The sequence below is a fragment of the Aptenodytes patagonicus genome, chromosome 2 (assembly GCF_965638725.1).
Source record: "Aptenodytes patagonicus chromosome 2, bAptPat1.pri.cur, whole genome shotgun sequence".
NCBI classification, from domain to species: domain Eukaryota; kingdom Metazoa; phylum Chordata; class Aves; order Sphenisciformes; family Spheniscidae; genus Aptenodytes; species Aptenodytes patagonicus.
The window spans coordinates 23,462,245-23,483,401 of NC_134950.1; the positions used below are offsets into that span (position 1 = coordinate 23,462,245).

The 21,157-nt window shown below is 44.9% G+C and overlaps 1 protein-coding gene across 3 annotated transcripts in view; it reads right to left on the reverse strand.

Moving 5' to 3' along the window:
• Positions 1–633: 633 nt before the first annotated feature.
• Positions 634–21,157, reverse strand: part of GRHL2 (grainyhead like transcription factor 2) — a 76,810-nt gene continuing 56,286 nt past the window's right edge. For all 3 annotated transcript variants that reach the window (XM_076329318.1, XM_076329317.1, XM_076329316.1), the window contains exons 14-16: positions 17,559–17,644; positions 6,407–6,471; positions 634–5,163 (exon numbers count right to left, since the gene is read on the reverse strand). In XM_076329318.1, the coding sequence (XP_076185433.1) occupies positions 5,049–5,163; positions 6,407–6,471; positions 17,559–17,644 (266 nt within the window). In that variant the 3' untranslated portion in view covers positions 634–5,048. The remainder of the gene's footprint in view (positions 5,164–6,406; positions 6,472–17,558; positions 17,645–21,157) is intronic.

Below are 21,157 nucleotides of genomic sequence, written 5' to 3' on the forward strand. Positions count from 1 at the left end.
TGGGGTTGTTCCTCCCCAGGTGCAGGACTTTGCACTTCCCCTTGTCGAACTTCATGAGGTTCGTGTCGGCCCATTTCTCCAGACTGTTGAGGTTCCTCTGGATGGCAGCACGACCCTCTGGTGTATCAGCCACTCCTCCCAGTTTTGTGTCATCAACAAACTTGCTGAGGGTACACACTGCCCCATCATCCAGGTCATTAATGAAGATATTGAACAGGACTGGACCTGCTATTGACCCCTGGGGTACACCGCTAGTCATTGGCCTCCAACTAGACTTCATGCCACTGATCCCCACCCTCTGGGCCCAGCCGTTCAGGCAGCCTCCAATCCACCTCACTGCCTGCTCATCCAGCCTGTACAGCTTCTCTGTGAGGATCTTATGGGAGACAGTGTCAAAGGCCTTACTGAAGTCCAGGTAGACAATATCCACTGCTCTCCCCGCCCGTCTACCAGGCTAGTCATTGAATCCATGTTTTGGTGATTATTTTTTTCAGTCTCTGTTCTTGTTTTCTTGGTATAATGAATTTCTATTTTCTTCTTTTTGAAAAGTTTTCTGGGCTCAGAAGTAGGAACTCAATCCTCAGTATGTAGTAATACACACCACAGCAACAGAAATATTATCTCATACATAGGAATATTTATTTTTTTCCTTCTTAAAAATGTACAAAAAATAAAATAACTGTATTTACAGTTTATCAAACCCCTCTCCCAGTTGCAATACTATTAAGTTACATGAGCTATTTTCTTAATATAAAAGCACACTATTTATACATAAAGTTTGCTCGATTGCCAGAAAGAGGGCTTGTCACAAACTTTGGCACAAACATTCCTGTTTGTATCTTGTCTCAATTCATAGGAAATGGAAGAGCATATAAACATCGCATAAGCTTTACATTTTAAAAGTCATAAGATACTCCTTTCCAGTTCCATATCAATCAATATACAGCATCTCTGACAGCTGGATAGTTTAGTTTTTACTGTTTGAATTAATTTACAACATTTAAACAATCCATAGACTGAAAGAGGAAAATATACAAGAAAGACACTTGATCTCTGAATTCCATTGACCAAAAACTTCATGAGAGAGGACACACAGGAAAAAAAAGTTCTTTTCTTTGTAGTTTACATTCAGTGGTAAAAATCCTCCCAAATGTCTTGATGAGGATATCACCATACATCAACAAAGCTTCACTGCAAGGATGCACTTTATTTTGGGGATATCAGCACCTGACTGTGTAGAAAGAAACTAAAATTTGAGATTTGGGGGTTTTATAATAAAACATCAAATGGACGGACATAGTACCAAATCTGTAGCGGGAACCAAAATTAGAGCTTAGAAGACTATTCTCCTTTTGCACGTCTCTATCAGAGTCTTTCAAAACACAACATCTACAGACATTGCACTGCTCTAATTCTTCACAGGGAAAATGAGTTGAGCAGCAAGCCACCCTTCAGGCTGCACTAGCTAAGATTCAAGACTGCTGTCTTGAAGAAGGAAAGGAAATGAGAGCTTTGTTCCTTTAAATAAACCACCACAGCAGTGCCACAAAGAGACAAAAGGAGGCAAGGCAGATATTCCTGTCCCCTGCTGAACAGTAGCCAAATCTTACTTCTATTTAACTCATAATATTTGGAAGATCCAGCATTAATCAATATTTTTCATTAAACAAAAGCAACACATATATTTTAAACAATATACATGTGAGCACTTCGTACTCCTCAAGACCTTTGACTCAAGCAGGGCCTGAGGCAGGCCAGTGCTTCAGAAGTTTGCATTACTCGTACTGGCCCTTCCCCATCACTTTGATAGCCTGGTTTTGACCAACAAGGTAAACTCTGAGAGCTTGCAGCTTGCCACAACCAGCATCCAAGGTTCAATGCTCCTCCAGCAGCTGATGCTGTAACTACAACTGAAGGGGTGCAAGATGATGTGCTCTTTGCAATGTCTTAGGTGCTTGCGATGCATCTGCATCTGAAGCAGAGAAACAAAGCCCTCAGACCCTGGCAGATAAAGTTAAGGGAGATCATCCTTAACTAGCTCTAGCTGTTGTTTTAAAATAATCTTACGATCAGGGTAAATCCTACTCATCTTCCTCAACCCTGCTACCTTCATTGAGACTATAAGAATGAACCAAAGGCAGGAGTATCAGCTCTCTTATATCAGGAACTCGCACACTTTAGGATGTATTTAGAAAAGCTTTCAGTTAACCTTGGAAGCAACTTTCCTTCCCTGGACAGTGCCTGACCGAAAGCTCCTAAAATGGCAATGGAAAGACAGCTCCTTAAGCCCCAGTATTTCCTGGAGCATTGCACTTCTCACTGATCCTACACTGCTCCTCGGTGCAGGATGCTGCAGCATCCAATAGATCTCAGCTCATCTCCACCCATCTGTAAGACAAGGATGTCCCATTAACCTGAGTGCTGGTGCTGCCACGATAGCCCTGTCCTTCTCTGTGAACCCCAAATTCTCACTGTCCTCTCTTAACGCAGCACATCCCAACCCGGGCCAGCCCCAGGCGCCACAGGCATTCCCTATAAGTAAGAGAGCTTGGATGGCAGGTTTGTTGGGGGCAGAACCAGGGCTCAACTCCTGCGTACATTTACTCCTATGCTTCACCTGCAGCTTCTGCCCAGACATCATGACCAACTGAGAGATAGATCCCAGCTAATATCCTTAGGATCCCAAACACCATCAAACAACAGAGAAATACGAGAACTAACACCACTGCTTACCAGTACTGTGTGCTGGTCCCAGTTCCTAATGCCACCTGCCAAAACTGTCCTCTTTTTTTCTTTAGGAAAAAAGTAGCTGGGCTAAGTCAGCACAGACTTTTTATCTGAGCCTGAGCCAAGCAGAAACAAACTGAACCACCATAAATCCCTTGTATTCCCAGGATGTCTGCTCTTGAGCAGGGTAGCAGGAGCATCTTTGCTTGAGTACGTATTTATAAAAAAGATAACGGAATTACTACAAAACTCTGCATCAGAAGGAGAAAGAGCACATGACAAAGGAAGAGGGAGGGAGGAAGACAGAACAGACATTTTGCTTTGCAGACACATGTGGATTTTGGGTATGTTAGGCCTGACGCTAACAGCCTGAACCTTTTATAGGTTCTGGTCCCACAGAAACTTTGACAGGTACCTAACATTTGTATTTGAAGTACAGATTTTAATGGGATGCTATTGCTAATGAAGTTAAGAAAGCGTGAAAGAGCTTGCAGGACAATTCATGCAAAAACATGACCAAATCAGACTGGTCAGCTATCCCAGCTACTTTGCTTGAATGTAAATAGCTCCACACAGCTCAAAACACTACAGAACGAGCCCTGTTAAACTAGGCAGTGTTTCTTTACACCATTAACCACCTAACAAAAAAAGATTCTGTGACTAAATGAAAAAAAGATTCCAGAAGGAAAAAAAAATAAAGAAACTCTAAAGGCTGCATGTAGGAAAGGACCCACATTTCTGTCTGTCACACAGGATCCATGTATGAACATAGACAATAAAATGCTTTCAGCTGAAACTCACAGGATTGTATGCTGAGCAAGGAGCTCTCTACGATAGCCAGAGGAGCTGGAAAGGAGTGAGAGAGGTGCTGGGTTTGGATGCGCTAGGAACATTCAGGCCTTGAACCCCTTTCTTGGCATGATTTTAGCCTTCAACTTTCTCTCTTCATAGAATTCATGAGACAGGGGTGGAATTTGATAGGATAACCTTGTAGTTCAACTTTGGTTCAGATCCAGCCCTTGTGAGAGAGACCCATCTCCACACCTCAGTTGTGGGATGCTCAAGTCTCCACTGATAAAATTGTTCCAGTTTCAAGAAAATATTTACATCAAGCCTAGGTTTATACGTCACCCAACTGTCCTAGGAATCAAAACAGAATCATTCGATGAGATACAAGAACAAGTACCCTTAAGAAGAAGAGTTTGAAGTCCTGTTTCTTACAGTCTAGAGGAATGCTTTAATGAGCAGGCTGCTGCGGAAAGCACCTTTCCCTCCACAGGCTTGAGAAAAGCCCACTTTGAGAGCTTCCACTTCATCAACAGAACAGGCAGAAGTCCCTTCTGTACCTCTAGGCACACCAGGCAGCAGACACATGGTGCCTCTTGGATTTGGTGACAGCTGGATGGGACACATAGGTATCTACAGCTGAGACTTGGGCACCTAAGGTGGGTCCCATTGTGCCAGAGCACTCCAGACCCTGTAGCACGGTTTGCTCCAATATTTCAGTATAAAACTGGGTGGGCAAGGGTGGAGCATAGGAGTGCAGATACAGTTATCAGCTTCTCAGTACACACTCCGTAACAGATTGCAGCAATCTAATCCTCTAGGAAAGATTCTGTTAAACCCTAAACCCAATACATACAAAAACATAGTGGCAGTAAACATGCCCACATACAGTAGTTAAAATATATTATTGCATATTATAAACACTATATACAAGGTTAAAATGGTTTCTTTACCATTTACTTACAAGTGACATTTGTAGCTGAATGCCTTACTTACAAGTCCTCATTGCTACGTGCTGAGAACTACCAGAGGTATTTGGCAAGACTATACACTATAGAGAGATCTGGATCAGTCTGAGCAAGTGAACTCTGCCAGCCACTTTCCCCATCTTTAGCACTGCACCAGTTTTTTAGCAATGACGGAGAGAACTACTGGTAAAGTGATTTACACCAGATTTCTGAAACTAGACCAGCATGGTTCCTTAACATGTTTTAGAATGAGCTTCTCCACACTAAAGTATGGATTAAAATGCTGCATTTCACATTTGCAGTGGGTCATTTGGTTACAAATCTGGTAACTGCTTGTACACTAGTGAGTGGGGAACAATAAATAAGGGACCAGGTTAACATGAGTGGCCTTGTGCTTGACAAACCCAAGTCTATATGCAGTGGGTGCACATGTGCAGAATAGACAGTATTTTCAAAGCAGTCTTGTAACAGTTTCTCTGATCAATGTCTGTCAAGTTCCCGGGGAATCTTCTGCTTTCCAAGAAGGATGAAATGCTGTGGTTCCTTACACAAAGGCTCTGCCTGAGGCTAGATCTCGGTCAGTGTGATCTTGAAGCCTTCAACCATGCTCTCCATGTGCAGGATGAACGTGTCCTCATTGGAGTAGTGCTCAATAATGTTGTCATCTATGTTTACCAAGATACTGGTGACAAAGGCAAAAATCAGTATTTTTATGTACCAGGACACTGAAAGGGAAAGCCATGCACTCCACTGCATGTGCTCGCTTCACTACAACGCAAAAAACAGACTCCAGCACATGCCAGTACAGGGACAATAGCGGGAATCATCAAGATCTGCCCCATAGTCCCTTACAGTCTTTGGATTAGAGGCTGCTCCTTGCCAAAGTAATTAAGGTAAGAGACATGCCAGTGCTGGGATGTTAACCCACTTAAGCTGCCTACAAGGTGAACTGCACCCCAGATCCCTGGAAGACCCAGCTAGCTGGTGTTTCCCATGCCTGGTGTTGGCTCCCCCCGGTACACCTCCATGCTACTCCTCAGCCACGCCGTGTGAGCTGTTGCACCTCTGTGGTGTGAGTTGCTAACGTGGTGAAGCAGTGTAATTTGTGCTTTGCACACAGCTCACAGGCCTAGAACTCAGCATGGATGTGAGAATATCGACAACAACTATTAGAAGTGTATATGAGTGTTTTCCTCACTCTTTACTGTAAAGTGTTTCTTCCAACAAACTTACCACTTGGAAACAGTGTTAGAAAGAAGCAAAACATGAGAAGTTTCACCTGTCTTCTCAAAAGCTAAAGAAATCCCCAGACAAAACAATGCCCTAAGCTAGAGTTACAGCTGAAAATAAATGATTGATTTAAAATTATATCACTACAATATTGTGGTTATTTAGAAGTAAAAAAAGTTGAAGTAGAGAGATTTAGATTTATGGCAAGAAGTAGTAGCCTAGCTATTCTAAAATCACAGCTGTGATGCTCACGTCTAAATTTACTCAGCTGAAACCCCTGCAGCAAACATTGCCTGCCTGCCTTTCAGATTCGGACAGTGGCCTACTTCTTCCTAACACTGCCGGGAAACTCCACACTGCATTCACAGCAAAGGCTGCACCTCTCCCATGCTAGCGCTCCACGATGTTATTAAGCATATAGTCTACAAAACAGACTTCATCCAAATACATTTTCCAAACAGAAACTTTGTTTCGTCACAGTAAGCCTATGAATACTGGTCAGGCACAGACTGGAGATTCACGTTTCCTCCTCTGCCACCCCTTGCTGTCTCCATAGACATTAAGATTTCAAGCGTATGGGCATGTCTCCTAAAAGTGTTTATACTGCCCAGCATCATGAGGCCCCAAGCATAGTTGGGATCTCTGAGTACTTCTAAAGGATCCTGCAATAGCCCCTAGTTAGTTAGTTTACTTACCCCTTTTTGCTCTTCTTATAAAGTTTTGCAATCTTTTCAACTGGCAGCCCATATTTCTCAGAGATCTGAAATCATAAAAATAAAAGAAATATCATTAAAGACTAATGAGAAATATTAAATTGTCACCTCTCACTTTACATAAGGCATTAAAACACTATCTCTGCAAACTTTGACAGGATAGCTATACAGAAAAGTCACTCGCAACCATACCATAGCTTCATTTAAGGATGATTCGGGGAGGAATAATCCTAAACATCTTGATCAAAAAACCACAGTCGTTTCCATCCAGAAACTTGGGAGACTATAGTTTTCATGGGGTATGAGTCATCAAAACTGCCTCAGCATCTCCTACTGCTCTTCTCAGGAGTCAACACTCTTCCCAGCTTCAGATTTTACCAGGGAATTTCAATCTGATCAGCCACCTTTCTGCCGTTTCTTATTCTGATTTTCTGGGCTCATGGAAACAAAGGCTTCTTCCACCGGGCAGAAGGCAGATGAGTAGCAATGCAACAGGAGCTGATGGATTGATGGATCAACAAAAAAAAAGCGCACATTTCTATTTCTCAATGGCATTTCAAGGTTTGTTAAGCTAACAGGACCCTCCATGGTACTTCTTTTGTCCAGAAAGTATCTTCAAGGTACCTTTTATTGTGGGAGGGCTACAAACATGCTACACACAGGATTAGGAAGCTTCTGTATTGTTGGGGAGGTGACTTACTCTAGTTACTAGGGTGGCAAAATGAGAACACTATTTGGCTCACAAAACATCATCTGAGTGTACAGATAACAAGATTAGATACTGCAAAGTATGTTAACAAGGTAAAGGACTTCTAAACTAAACCTCTTGCTAGCTACTCAAATGATAAAGCAGAAAATATAGGAAAACTTTTGAAGAATGAACTTTCAGCTTCATCGGGGGCCCAACTTAAATGCCTCTATGCAAACACACGGAGCATGGGAAATAAACAAGAGGAGTTAGAGACGGGCGCACGCCTGCAGGGCTATGACCTTATTGGCATCACGGAGACATGGTGGGATGGCTCCTATGATTGGAGTGTTGGGATGGAGGGATACAGGCTCTTTTGGAAGGACAGGCAGGGGAGATGAGGAGGGGGTGTCACCCTTGTCGTGGTTTAACCTCAGTCGGCAACTGAGCACCACACAGCTGCTCACTCATTCCACCCCCCACCCCGGTGGGATGGGGGAGAGAATTGGAAGAGTAAAAGTGAGAAAACTCGTGGGTTGAGATAAAAACAGTTTAATAATTGAAACAGAATAAAATCTGAAGAAGGAAGAAAGACGAAAGAAGAAAGAAGAAAGAAGACTATACAAAGCAAGTGATGCACAATGCAATTGCTCACCACCCGCTGACCGATGCCCAGCCAGTCCCCGAGCAGCGGCCCCCACGGCCAGCTTTCCCCCCATTTATGTACTGAGCATGACGTCACACGGTATGGAATGTCCCTTTGGCCAGTTTGGGTCAGCTGTCCTGGCTGTGCCCCCTCCCAGCTCCTTGTGCACCTCCAGCCTTCTCAGTCGGTAGAGCATGGGAAGCTGAAAAGTCCTTGACTAGTGTAAGCACTACTTAACACACTGATGTTTTAGTTGTTGCTATCAACATTATTCTCATACTAAATCCAAAACACAGCACTGTACCAGCTACTAGGAAGAAAATTAACTCTATCCCAGCTGAAACCAGGACAGCCCTCTATGTCAATGACCAGCTGGAGTGCATGGAGCTCTGCCTGGGGATGGATGAGGAGCCAACCGAGAGCTTATAGGTCAGGATTAAAGGGAAGGCAGGGACAGGTGACATTATAGTGGGGGTCTGCTACAGGCCACCTGATCAGGAAGACCGAGCGGATGAGGCCCTCTATAGACAGATAGGAGCAGCCTCACGCTCACAAGTCCTGGTCCTCATGGGGGACTTCAACCACCCTGATATCTGTTGGAAGGAAAACATGGCAAGGCATAAGCAATCCGAGAAGTTCCTGGGATGTGTCAATGATAACTTCCTTCTCCAAGTGGTAGAGGAGCCAGCAAGGAGAGGTGCTATGCTGGACCTTGTTCTCACCAACAAGGAGGGGCTGGTGGGGAATGTGAAGCTCAAGGGCAGCCTGGGCTGCAGTGACCATGAAATGGTGGAGTTCAAGATCCTGAGGGCACCGAGGAGGGCGCACAGCAAGCTCACTACCCTGGACTTCAGGAGAACAGGCTTTGGCCTCTCCAGGGATCTGCTTGGTGGAGTGCCATGGGACAAAGCCCTGGAGGGAAGAGGGGCCCAAGAAAGCTGGGTAATATTCAAGGATCACCTCCTTCAAGCTCAGGAGCGATGCATTCCAACAAAGAGGAAGTCAGGCAAAAACACCAGGAGATCTGCATGGATGAACAACGAGATCCTGGACAAACTCAAACACAGAAAGGAAGCCTACAGAGGGTGGAAGCAAGGACAGGTGGCCTGGGAGGAATACAGAGAAATTGTCCGAGCAGCCAGGGATCAGGATAGGAAACCTAAGCCCTGACAGAATTAAATCCGGCCAGCGATGTCAAGGGCAACAAGAAAAGATTCTATAGGTACGTCGGGGATAAAAGAAAGACAAGGGAAAATGTGGGCCCTCTCCGAAACGAAACGGGACACCTGGTTACCCGGGACATGGAGAAGGCGGAGGTACTCAATGACTTTTTTGCCTCGGTCTTCACCAGCAAGTGCTCGAGCCTCACCGCCCAAGCCACAGAAGGCAAAGGCAGGGACTGGGAGAATGAACAGCCGCCCACTGTGGGAGAACATCAGGTTCGAGACCATCTAAAGCACCTGAAGGTGCACAAGTCCATGGGACACGATGACATGCATCCGCAGGTCCTGAAGGAACTGGCGGATGAAGTTGCTAAGCCACTATCCATCGTATTTGAGAAGTCGTGGCAGTCCGGTGAAGCTCCCACTGACTGGAAAAGGGGAAACATAACCCCCGTTTTTAAAAAGGGAAAAAAGGAAGACCCGGGGAACTACAGGCCAGTCAGTCTCACCTCTGTGCCTGGCAAGACCACGGAACAGATCCTCCTGGAAGCTATGCTAAGGCACATGGAGGACAGGGAGGTGATTTGAGACAGCCAGCATGGCTTCACCAAGGGCAAGTCCTGCCTGACTAACCTAGTGGCCTTCTATGATGGAGTGACTACATCAGTGGACAAGGGAAGGGCTACAGATGTCATCTCTCTGGACCTCTGTAAGGCCTTTGACACGGTCCCCCACAACATCCTTCTCTCTCAACTGGAGAGGTATGGATTTGATGGGTGGACTGTCCAGTAAAGGGTGAGGAATTGGTTAGATGGACACATCCAGAGGGTAGTGGTCAACGGCTCAATGTCCAGATGGAGGTTGGTGATGAGTGGCATCCCGCAGGGGTCCGTATTGGGACCGGTACTGTTTAATATCTTCATCAGTGACATAGACAGTGGGATCGAGTACACCCTCAGCAAGTTTGCAGATGACACCAAGCTGAGTGGTGCGGTCGACACACCAGAGGGACGAGATGCCATCCAGAGGGACCCGGACAAGCTCGAGAAGTGCACTTGTGTGAACCTCATGAGGTTTAGCAAGGCCAAGTGCAAGGTCCTGCACCTGGGTCAGGGCAACCCCCGGTATCAATACAGGCTCAGGGATGAAGGGATTGAGAGCAGCCCTGCCGAGAAGGACTTGGGGGTACTGGTGGATGAAAAGCTGGACGTGAGCCAGCAATGTGCGCTCGCAGCCCAGAAGGCCAGTTGTGTCCTGGGCTGCATCAAAAGAAGCGTGGCCAGCAGGTCAAGGGAGGGGATTCTGCCCCTCTACTCTGCTCTGGGGAGACCCCACCTGGAGTACTGCGTCCAGCTCTGGAGCCTTCAGCATAAGAAAGACACGGACCTGTTGGAGCGGGTCCAGAAGAGGGCCATGAAAATGATCAGGGGGATGGAACACCTCTCCTGTGAAGAAAGGCTGAGAGAGTTGGGGTTGTTCAGCCTAGAGAAGAGAAGGCTCCGGGGAGACCTTATTGCAGCCTTTCAGTACTTCAAGGGGGCTTATAAAAGAGATGGCGGCAAACTTTTTAGCAGGGCCTGTTGTGACAGGACAAGGGGGAATGGCTTTAAACTAAAGGGGGGTAGATTTAGACTAGATATAAGGAAGACATTTTTTATGCTGGGGGTGGTGAAACACTGGCACAGGTTGCCCAGAGAGGTGGTGGATGCCCCATCCCTGGAGACATTCAAGGTCAGGTTGGACGGGGCTCTGAGCAACCTGATCTAGTTGAAGAAGTCCCTGCCCACGGCAGGGGGGTTGGACTAGATGACCTTTAGAGGTCCCTTCCAACCCAAACTATCCTATGATTGTATGATTCTATGATTCTAACTACTTAGCTGACAAATTACCAACACTAACAAGCACTTCACTGGGATGCTTTGGCATTGCTTTGCAGCAGTGTATTAGTAACTTTTTTGGATGTCCACTGTGCAGCAAGCCTGTGGTGTGCTCGTGGAGACAGTGTCCCTGAGCCCTCCATCTGAGCCAGGTTTCCTTTCCAAATTAGAATCATAGAATCATAGAATCATTGAGGTTGGAAAAGACCTCTAAGATCATCGAGTCCAACCGTCAACCCAACACCACCATGCCCACTAAACCATGGCCCTAAGTGCCGCATCTACACGTCTTTTAAATACCTCCAGGGATGGGGACTCAACCACTTCCCTGGGCAGCCTGTTCCAATGTTTCACCACTCTTTCAGTAAAGACATTTTTCCTCATGCTCAATCTAAACCTCCCCTGCCGCAACCTGAGGCCATTTCCTCTCGTCCTATCGCTTGTTACTTGGGAGAAGAGACCGACACCCACCTCGCTACAACCTCCTTTCAGGGAGTTGTAGAGAGCGATGAGGTCTCCCCTCAGCCTCCTTTTCTCCAGGCTAAACATCCCCAGTTCCCTCAGCCGCTCCTCATAAGACTTGTTCTCCAGACCCCTCACCAGCCTCGTTGCCCTTCTCTGGACACGCTCCAGCACCTTGACGTCCTTCTTGTAGTGAGGGACCCAAAACTGAACACAGTATTCGAGGTGCGGCCTCACCAGGGCCGAGTACAGGGGCACGATCACTTCCCTACTCCTGCTGGCCACACTATTTCTGATACAGGCCAGGATGCCATTGGCCTTCTTGGCCGCCTGGGCACACTGCCGGCTCATGTTCAGCCGGCTGTCAACCAACACCCCCAGGTCCTTCTCTGCTGGGCAGCTTTCCAGCCACTCTTCCCCACGCCTGTAGCGCTGCATGGGGTTGTTGTGGCCGAAGTGCAGGACCCGGCACTTGGCCTTGTTGAACCTCATACAATTGGTCTGGGCCCATCGATCCAGCCTGTCCAGGTCCCTCTGCAGAGCCTTCCTACCCTCCAGCAGATCAACACTCCCGCCCAACTTGGTGTCGTCTGCAAACTTACTGAGGGTGCACTCAATCCCCTCGTCCAGATCATTGATAAAGATATTGAACAAGACCGGCCCCAAAACTGAGCCCTGGGGAACACCGCTTGTGACCAGCCGCCAACTGGATGTAACTCCATTCACCACAACTCTCTGGGCCCGGCCGTCCAGCCAGTTTTTGACCCAGCGCAGAGTACACCTGTCTAAGCCGTGAGCCGCCAGCTTCTCTGGGAGAATGCTGTGGGAGACAGTGTCAAAGGCCTTACTGAAGTCCAGGTAGACCACATCCACAGCCTTTCCCTCATCCACTAGGCGGGTCACCTGGTCATAGAAGGAGATCAGGTTGGTCAAGCAGGACCTGCCTCTCATGAATCCGTGCTGGCTGGGCCGGATCCCCTGGTTGTCCCGCTCATGCCTTGTGAGTGCCCTCAAGATGAACCGCTCCATAATCTTCCCCAGCACCGAGGTCAGGCTGACAGGCCTGTAGTTCCCCAGATCCTCCTTCCGGCCCTTCTTGTAGATGAGCGTCACATTGGCATTGGCAAGCCTATGACAACTATGACTCTTCTTTGAGGGAACAGGTCTCACAGCTCATACTTTAGAAGAGGATTGTCCCAAAAGGCAAAATAATTACAGAAAAATGACTTTTTGTCAGTGATTAATGTTCTGTCGTACTTTACTGCCAACCAAAGTAAGTTTCCTGCTCTTCCCAGGTGAAATGAAGTTGCAGCTAAATAGCTGACTATTTATCTCCTGCATTAGAGAACTGAAATGCACAATTAAAAATCCATTTAAGATTGCCAAACATCAGTCACTGTAAAATCCTTTCTTTGTGTTTGCGTTCAGACTTACATTGAGAAAAAGTGATATTTCAGAGAAGCAAATTAAAGCAATTATCATGAAATAGAAAATGGAAAGAAAGCAATGGATAAACTCAGCACCAAGGACAGATTCAAACAGCCACAGGTTGAACCCCAAGCACGGCTCCTGTACAGAGAGCCAGGATTCTCTGAGAGAGAGAATTAATTAGCCTATACTTGCCTACATCACCTATACTCGTATAATTGTCATCTTACCTAAGATACAATTTTATACTTAAAAAGTATAGCGTAACTCCAAGATTTTGAAGAACAAATAAAGCTTCTTTTACACTGCAGTTTCCTCTGACCAGAGTGTACATCTGTGGCTAACAGAAAGGGGAGGATGTAAATAAGGAGTAACTGATAAGGTACACTAGACCCATCCACTCCCTAAGTTTTGCACCTAGCAGAGAACAAAATACAAATTAAATTGTGGGTTGTATTTGCTACTTCAGTTTTACTCGCACCAGCATGTTTCACTGCCCTTTTGGATATGGTCCTGGAGATACTGATGGTAGTCCTGGTTCCATGTTCTCACCTGCCTTGGGAGAGGCCTAATTCAGCATCAAGGCTGCACAAGCTCATATGCTGTACGGTCACACTCTCCCTGCTGTGGGGAGCAGTCCACTTTGTACATGTATGAGAAGAGGGGCTTCACCCCACTTGTCTTATATCTCACACAAGCATCCTCACTATCAGACTATAAGACCAATCTTTTTCCCTCTGAGCTCTACGTAGCTTATGCAAAAGGCTCTGCGTAGCCTATGGAAAAGCTATTTAACCACATGCACAGGGTGGAAATGCATCCTACAAAGAAGTTCCATAACATACTCAGTTTATCTGGAGCAAGTTCAAGTCTTTGCTCCAAACAGGGCAGAACAAGGGTGATTCGAACCGAGGGTTTGCCATACCCCTGTGTGGTATGTCCTAACCTATGCCAGCTACTCTGCATGACAGACGGGACAGGCTGTTCACCTAGCCTTCGTGAACGCCTGACCCAGCCTATGCACATAAATCCAAGGGAGGATCCATGGGCAGGATCCCCAGTAGAAGGAATCAGCTACCTCTGGCCAGAAGTACTTGTGTAGGTACCCCCACACCTTGCCCCTCACTCACACTCTACCCCTGTCTACCACCATCTTTCCAAGTCTCCCTTCCTTCGATGCCTCATCCTGTGCTGCCCATGGAGGGCAGCTGCCTGACCTGAGGCCAGCGAGTCCTCTGGGGTACCCAGGTGCTACACTGTGAAGGCAAATCTTGACTGTCTTGGAGAAGTTCTCAGAGAAACTTTCATGTTCTCCTTTTATTCTTTCTTACCCTCTAGCTTTGCTTACTATGAATAGAATGACATCAGATAAGCAATCTGGTGCTGAACTTTTGTATCTGTGGTTTTCTTGTACCCCTAAATTTAAGCTTTCATGTAAGCAATAATAAAAATGGCTCCATTTCATCAGATTGTTGAAAAAATGCTTTGTAACAGACATCAGAGAAAAACTGCAACCTGAAACTGCCGAAAACGTCACAACTGTGCGAACATGAGGAAATGATGTATCGTCCTCTCTGGGTTGTTAACTCTGAAGCCTAGTGATATTGTAAAGATCAGTACTTGAAGACACTTTTCACTGACTCCATGCAAATAAACAAGCAGGGAGAAACATTCCTGTGCCAAGGAGGTTTAATAGCAGCTAATATACAGCATTCTGCACATTCCAGCATAAAACTTCCCTAGGATATTTGGGATACCTAACACTCGCGCATTCCAAATGTTGCTCACAGTGGTTTGGGACTCTGGGACACCACTTCCTACATAAGCTATGAGTGGTAGGGTTGAGAAAGCCTTGCCTGTCACACTGCCTATAACAGGTGTAGGATTTATATAACATGCAGGGATTAGTGAGCTTTGCGAAAGACTTCCAGCTGACTGAATAAGCACATTTCTCAGGAACCCCTAAGGATTCAACCAATTATACCAAATGGCGAGCTGTGGAAGCAAGGCTCAAAGTGGGGGTATGGGAGAGCCTCCCCCTCACAGACTCAGAAAACAAGTCTCCAGTGCAAATGTGCTAAGTCCTGCTGCAGAATCCAAGAAAGCAGAGAGCTAGCATCTGCTAGAGCATCTCACTTAACACCCTCTTCTGAAACACGTTTGTTGCCAACTCAGGGGGAACACCACTACTGCCAACTTCCATATAAAATGACAGGATTTCTCACCTGACCCCAAGCAGGGTACAATAAATTTTAAAAAGATATCTTTATTTGGAGGAATATTTTCCTTTGTCATCTCCATTGTCCATTTTCCAATCTTCTGAGCAGAGAATTCTTTCTTTCCCTTAGGATGCCTGAAGCAGTGGGACAGCCTTCAGAGTGGCACTGAAATAGCAGTCTGGGTGTCCCTTTGGGGGACTGCAGTCCCCTGGCATGGCAAGTTTGTCTGTAGAACATATCTGATTGCACGAGCCACCAGAAATGCTTTCTCTGCTGAAGTCAGGAAGACAGAAAGGGCAACATCTGGGCTGATTGAGGCACATAGGAAAACATCTTTGCCAACTTATTTCTATGGAATGGTCCAGTCTGTTGCCCTACATTGGTTGGAAGGATACATTCATAGACAGGTATCTAATAAACTTTGGTCTAAGCAAGTTCTATTGAGCTCAGCTGTTAGCTTTTAATTTTAGAAAGACTTCGGGAGATGCTTGAATATCCCAATTTAGATCACCTTCTGTAATTTGAATAAATATGTGATTCTGCACAATGTAAGACTGGGTACCTACTGAGATCCACAGAGTTAACCTGACTTTGGATCAGGCTGAGAGTAGAATTTAGAGCTGGTCAGTCACCACATATGTGTGAAGTTTTGTGATGGGCAATTGTTTCACTATTTTCTGCTGATCAAGACTTACTAGTGTAGGATGCAACATCTTAAAAACCAAACATTTGCATCACTTTCTGAGATGTACTGTATCTCTGAAACATAAGACCTCTAGATATTTGCCAGAAGAAAGAAATCTGAGAAGGAATCTAATTGTTCATTTGGAATGGGGGTATACGAGAGAATAAAATAAACATAGTATCTGAGAAAACAATATCATTAATCATGGAAAATTAGGAGAAAGCCACAGACCAGAAAGAGTGGTTAACCAAAAAAAAAAGTAAAATCCATAAACAGAGAAGGAGGGTATGATTCAGGATCATTGGTGCTGTCTTTCAGATCTGGGGCTCTTATGATATTCAGAGCCTCAGTTTCTTAGTACTGAGTTTAGAATTGAGCGTTTAGGATGTGCAGTTACAAAATTACATGATTTGCTGAAACGACTGTAGAGAGAGTATTTAAGAATATGCAGTTTGACAGCTTTTTGGCATTGATTTATCCACAATATCCTACCAAAGAGAATTAAAATTTTCTGAATGTGTTCCTTCCAGTGAACTGGGACATTTTACAACAGATCACATTTCTCTGGTGCCGAAAACATGCCACTGAGTCAGCAGCTGTGCTGACAGAGGTATGCAGAAACCTTTCCTGCTTCTGCACTAGCTTTGTTTTTATGTTACACGGTGGCTGGAGAACAGGCATAGAGAGGCACAGACTACTGGAGATAAAATATTCATGTTAGATTGAAAGGTTATAGAAGGATTATGACACACTTTTAACTTCCATACAAAGACAAGATGAAATCGTGTTACAGCTTATCATGAATCAAACTGCAGCCTCTTCAAGCGAAACCTGGCTTTTATTATACATGTGTGTTATGCCTAACAACTGAGCTGCGCTCACAGGTAACAAACAGTATCGGCGAAAGCACACTTAGGACATCCTTAGAATGCAGCTGACTCTCCTCAGAGATACCCTGATCTGAATAGGTGCTTTAAACAACTTCACTAACCCACAAATCTTTTTTTGCCTTCTGCTACTGGCCAAATATTGACCAAATAACTCAATCTTCACTGCATTTGAAGTCTCTGGTACATGCAACAAGACACTGTGACAGTTTTATGAGAGTATGAATATACACACTTCTAGCACTCAGCTGAGCTCTCTAGGGACACTTTCATCCATTCCCATCTTCCCTCCTACATGTAACCAAGGCTGGAAATCAAATCAGCGTCCCACATGTCAATCTCACATTACTTGCCCACCAAAGCAGTGAGACACGTGGTTGCTTCATAACTCTTCCCTCACCAAATTGCACACATCTACCAGCCATCAGCTCATATACACAGGATTAAATGTGGAAATAGCCACTCATGATCACAGCTAACAGGTAACAAGCGAAAACTCAAGTCAAAGGAGCAGCAAAGAGGCAGGCCGGTAGGTAGGTCACTCTGGGAGTGAGGGCTAAGAAAGGAATTTGAGACAGGAAGTATGAATGACTAGTCTGCATTGGCTCAGCAACTGCTTCTCATATGCTGGAACAGCAATTGCACAAAACCCATATGAAATTCACACAGAAACAGTGCATCCTTGGGCCTCTTCTTTAAAAGATGGCTGTGAACACACCGATGGGCATTACAGAAGATTCAACAGGCTCTGAATAATCAGTTCAGAAAGAAGCATTTCAGAAAATGGAGCCTGCACTTCTCTGCTTCCCTGACACTGGTTAATTACCGCCATTCCTCAAGGCTCAGGTCTCCAATAAATCAGCTCTGTGACACTATTTAATCCCAGCAACCTGCTGACAGCACTGAATTTGGAACATGCCAGCATTTCAGAGGCGTGCTCCAGAAAGCCTTTATGAAATGCTTTAAAGGTATTTGAGAATAACTTCATCTTTACATTATGTTTTATCTCAATATACACTGAAAGCCTCAAGATTTTCTTGCCAAGAAAGACAAACAATGTGAGGACATCGGATACTTACCGCTTCCATTAGCCCCTTTACTGTGGGTGATTTCAGCATCAAAGCATCAAACACCTCATCTGTCTCCTTCCTCACATACAAAAGCACTGAAACAGAAAAAAAGTCAAACTTGGAGCAGGTTCAGTCAATTGAACAGATGAAACACTCCACACTGAGTAGAAAAACAAATATTAATCCATGACAGATAAAATGAAGTGCTGAAGATGGTTTGCACTTAAAAAAAAGTACTCTTATATCATCAGTGATCTAAACATGGAAGACACATCATAGTTGCTTTGAAAACACACAAAGAGAATTCAGCAAATTTAATTTAATGTGAGGAATCTGTATCTTCAAGAATTTAAACTTCCATTTACTGAAATAAGAGAAGCTAAAAAGCACTGGGGCCCTGTCCCTGGGTCATAGGACAAAACACACAAGCCAGGTCTTCCTAAACCTGTGTCTCAGCTTGCACCTCTCCAGGCTTCATCCAAAAGGCTGGGAAAGGACATTCAGAAAAGGCAAGTCTGGTTTGCCTTTAGCTGAGCCTTTAAGAGCAAAATCAACGAATGCCATTTGTACTCCTGAAAATCTCCTTTTCCTCCCTCAGATGTCCTGCCAGGTCTTAGTGGTTCACAGGCGCAGTGCCCTGCCCTCTCTAGCTCTTGTTGTCCCCGCTCTGACCTGTACAGGTAAAAGGAGGAAACTTGCTGTTACATGGCAAAAGCAAAGCAGACAGCTACAAAGCAAATAAACATAAACACTAGAGAAGTGTTTTAGGCGTAATCTCACATGACTGATAAAGTAGCAGGTTAAATAAGATGTTCCACAATTTATTTTGTTCCCTAAATAAACTGCTTTTTCAAATAGCAGTGCTGCACATTAGGTACAAATACACATGCACTGTTAGGTATTTTATGTCTGTGTGACAAACTACATTGGTAATCATCTTTTTTTTTTTTTGTGGTAGACAGAAAAAGATATCTTTTGAAACTGCTAATCCTTGTGGTCCAAAAGATATCTTCATCAGGTAACTCAATAGATGACTTGCAGACGAACCAACAGAGTTGATGGTATTTTTCATACAGAAGCAATTGTTTGGAAGCTAATTCTCAGGTCAAGGCTGTAGCAGGGTGGACTCAGGCCCATTTGCAGAGAATTGTAGCTTCTTTTCCCAAGTTTTGAAATTATTGAAAAAAGATTTGAAACATGGGCAGATCAGTCACATCTTGGTCTACAAACCAGACGTGCAGGACAATGGTGGTTTTTTGCATCCTTAATTCAGAAGTATGAGCCACAAAACTGTTACCATAGGCACGCAGAACCACATCATTTTCACCTACGTTTTGGTAATTCTTTGGGACCTGCCTGAGAGTGTCCTTTTAAAGGACTTAGAAGCTGAGATAACTTTGGGTCACAACCTAAGTAACTGTCAGAATATAAGAGAACAAAAAAAATCCACATCAGTAGTTAAATTTTATTGGGTCTGATACGTTTACTTGCATGAGCAAGCACTCGCTCTAAGTGCTAATTTTACCTGTACTAACACTTTTATTAATTCAGTAATTCTTTTCTTGTGACTAGGGGGCTGTCCTGTAACTCCTGGCTTTTCAAACATCTGGACCTCTGCCAGCCTTAATAATGACAAACGTATCTGAAAGGAGCAAAAAAGTCACTCAGTCCAAAGTTAAAGTTGGGGACATTATACAACCCAAGCGCTGAGCTTTAAATCTCTCTGTTGTGCTTGGCGTGTCAGGCAACGTTATGCTGAATGAAGGATCCATTACAAGGATAACGGAGAACTTGAATCACTATTATACACACAGAGAGCCAAGATTAGTAAACATATGGGGGGTTGTTGGATTTTTCTTTCCCCCAACAGGTGTGAAAATCCTGGCTTTGATTCACTAGGGCACTTTTCCATAAATGACTTCTGGTGACAGTAATGCCTTAAGAAGCCCCTGTCTCATCCCTGCCCTTATGCTCTGTTACTCTGGCCCGTCTCAATGAATTTTCCTGGATGATAAACTCTCTCAAACAGCAGATGTGAGTGAAAAAACAACCCTTTTTTCTGAGTTGTTCTTCAGACAGATCAGGTCCCTGCTTCAGTGTACAATGCAGCCCCACAAGCCTTCGTGCTGGCATAACCACGGGGAGGAGGCTGGCTGGCCCGCAGCAGGAGGCACAGCCAGGGCGGAGGGAAAGGGGCTGCAAAGGCTCCATTGGGCTCAGCAGCACTGCCACTGAATGCCAAACCGTGACTGTGACGATGTGACACAACTCATACTTATGCCCTCTGATCCTACTGTCACCACGTTCATGGCATCTAGACAGGCTCACTTTAATAGTACAGGTTGCAATATTTGGGGCTGGGGGGGGGAAATCTCATATCAGGCAATGAGCTATTTTTGACTGAAAGATAAAAGAGAAATTCAAATTTGTCTGACCTCTACATTACTTGGCCTCAGTTCTTAACCTTCTTACCAGCATTGAAACCCGCTGTAATCCTTAATGCTCTTTAAATGTTAAAAAGAATTGCAAAAGATGGGGATGATAAATTTATCTTTAGTTACTTAAGAAATAGCCCTGATTCACAAAATTGCAGAGTGGCAACCAGCCTTTGCTGAAGGCAAGGGAGGCTGTTACATCTGGGAGATTTTTGGAAGCCAGGCCACTGAACTGAGGATTTAAGTGTGAATGCAGAGGGACAATGTTAGATACCTCTTTTAAAAGTGTTAACAGCTTGGCTCTCCATTGGCAAATCTGCCAAGGCAGAAGACAAGCAACAGACATGTGGCAAAAATGAAACTAAGGACATGATGAGGCAGTAAGACTTCGGTCACTACGAAGGTCTGAACCCAGGCATTAACAATGCTCCGATTGACACCCTATGAACAATGACTACAGTCTTTGTAAAGCAGTCTCTGGATGGAGATGTGGCACATTTCAGTCAAGGAAAGTAGGGCTGGTAGCTGTGACCTGGCTTTCCTTTACCACTTTTGGAGGTTTCACTAATTGCCCAGGCACAACTTCCCTAGGTGACAGAGTGAATGCTGTCCTCCACAGGGACGGTTCACAAAACCCTGATTGTTATGAATCCAAAATGTTTCAGAGTAGTTTAACACGACTTTCCTGAGAGACAAAAGCTAGACAAAAATATTACTTTCTTCAAGCTGAGAACTACAGGACTGGAAATCTCCCTGATCTGTAACACAGCTGCTGCATTTATAATTAACGGGAAACTCCCTATGAAATCTGAAAGGGAAAGTGATTTGAAAACTCTTACTACTGAGAACTCCAAACAGGAAAAGGCCACAAGTCTAGCCAAGTAACTAGCTGCGCTGCACACTTGGTACAGATTAACATACTTTACATTTCTGTGTTGGGCACTTGTACCTCCCTTAGAGGTCAAGAAGATGAAAGAATAACTCACAAAGACGCAGCTACCTGTGTGAGAATATGAACCTTGTTTTACCAATGGTTTGCAAACCCCTTCAGACCTGTTCTCTTGAAGGCCGCCCCTTAATACTTTTGCTTCCACCAGACAGTATTACAATTAGGTCCATCAGGCAGAGGTGAGGCCATACACTGTCACTTCAGTTCTTCAGGTGGGCTTGGAC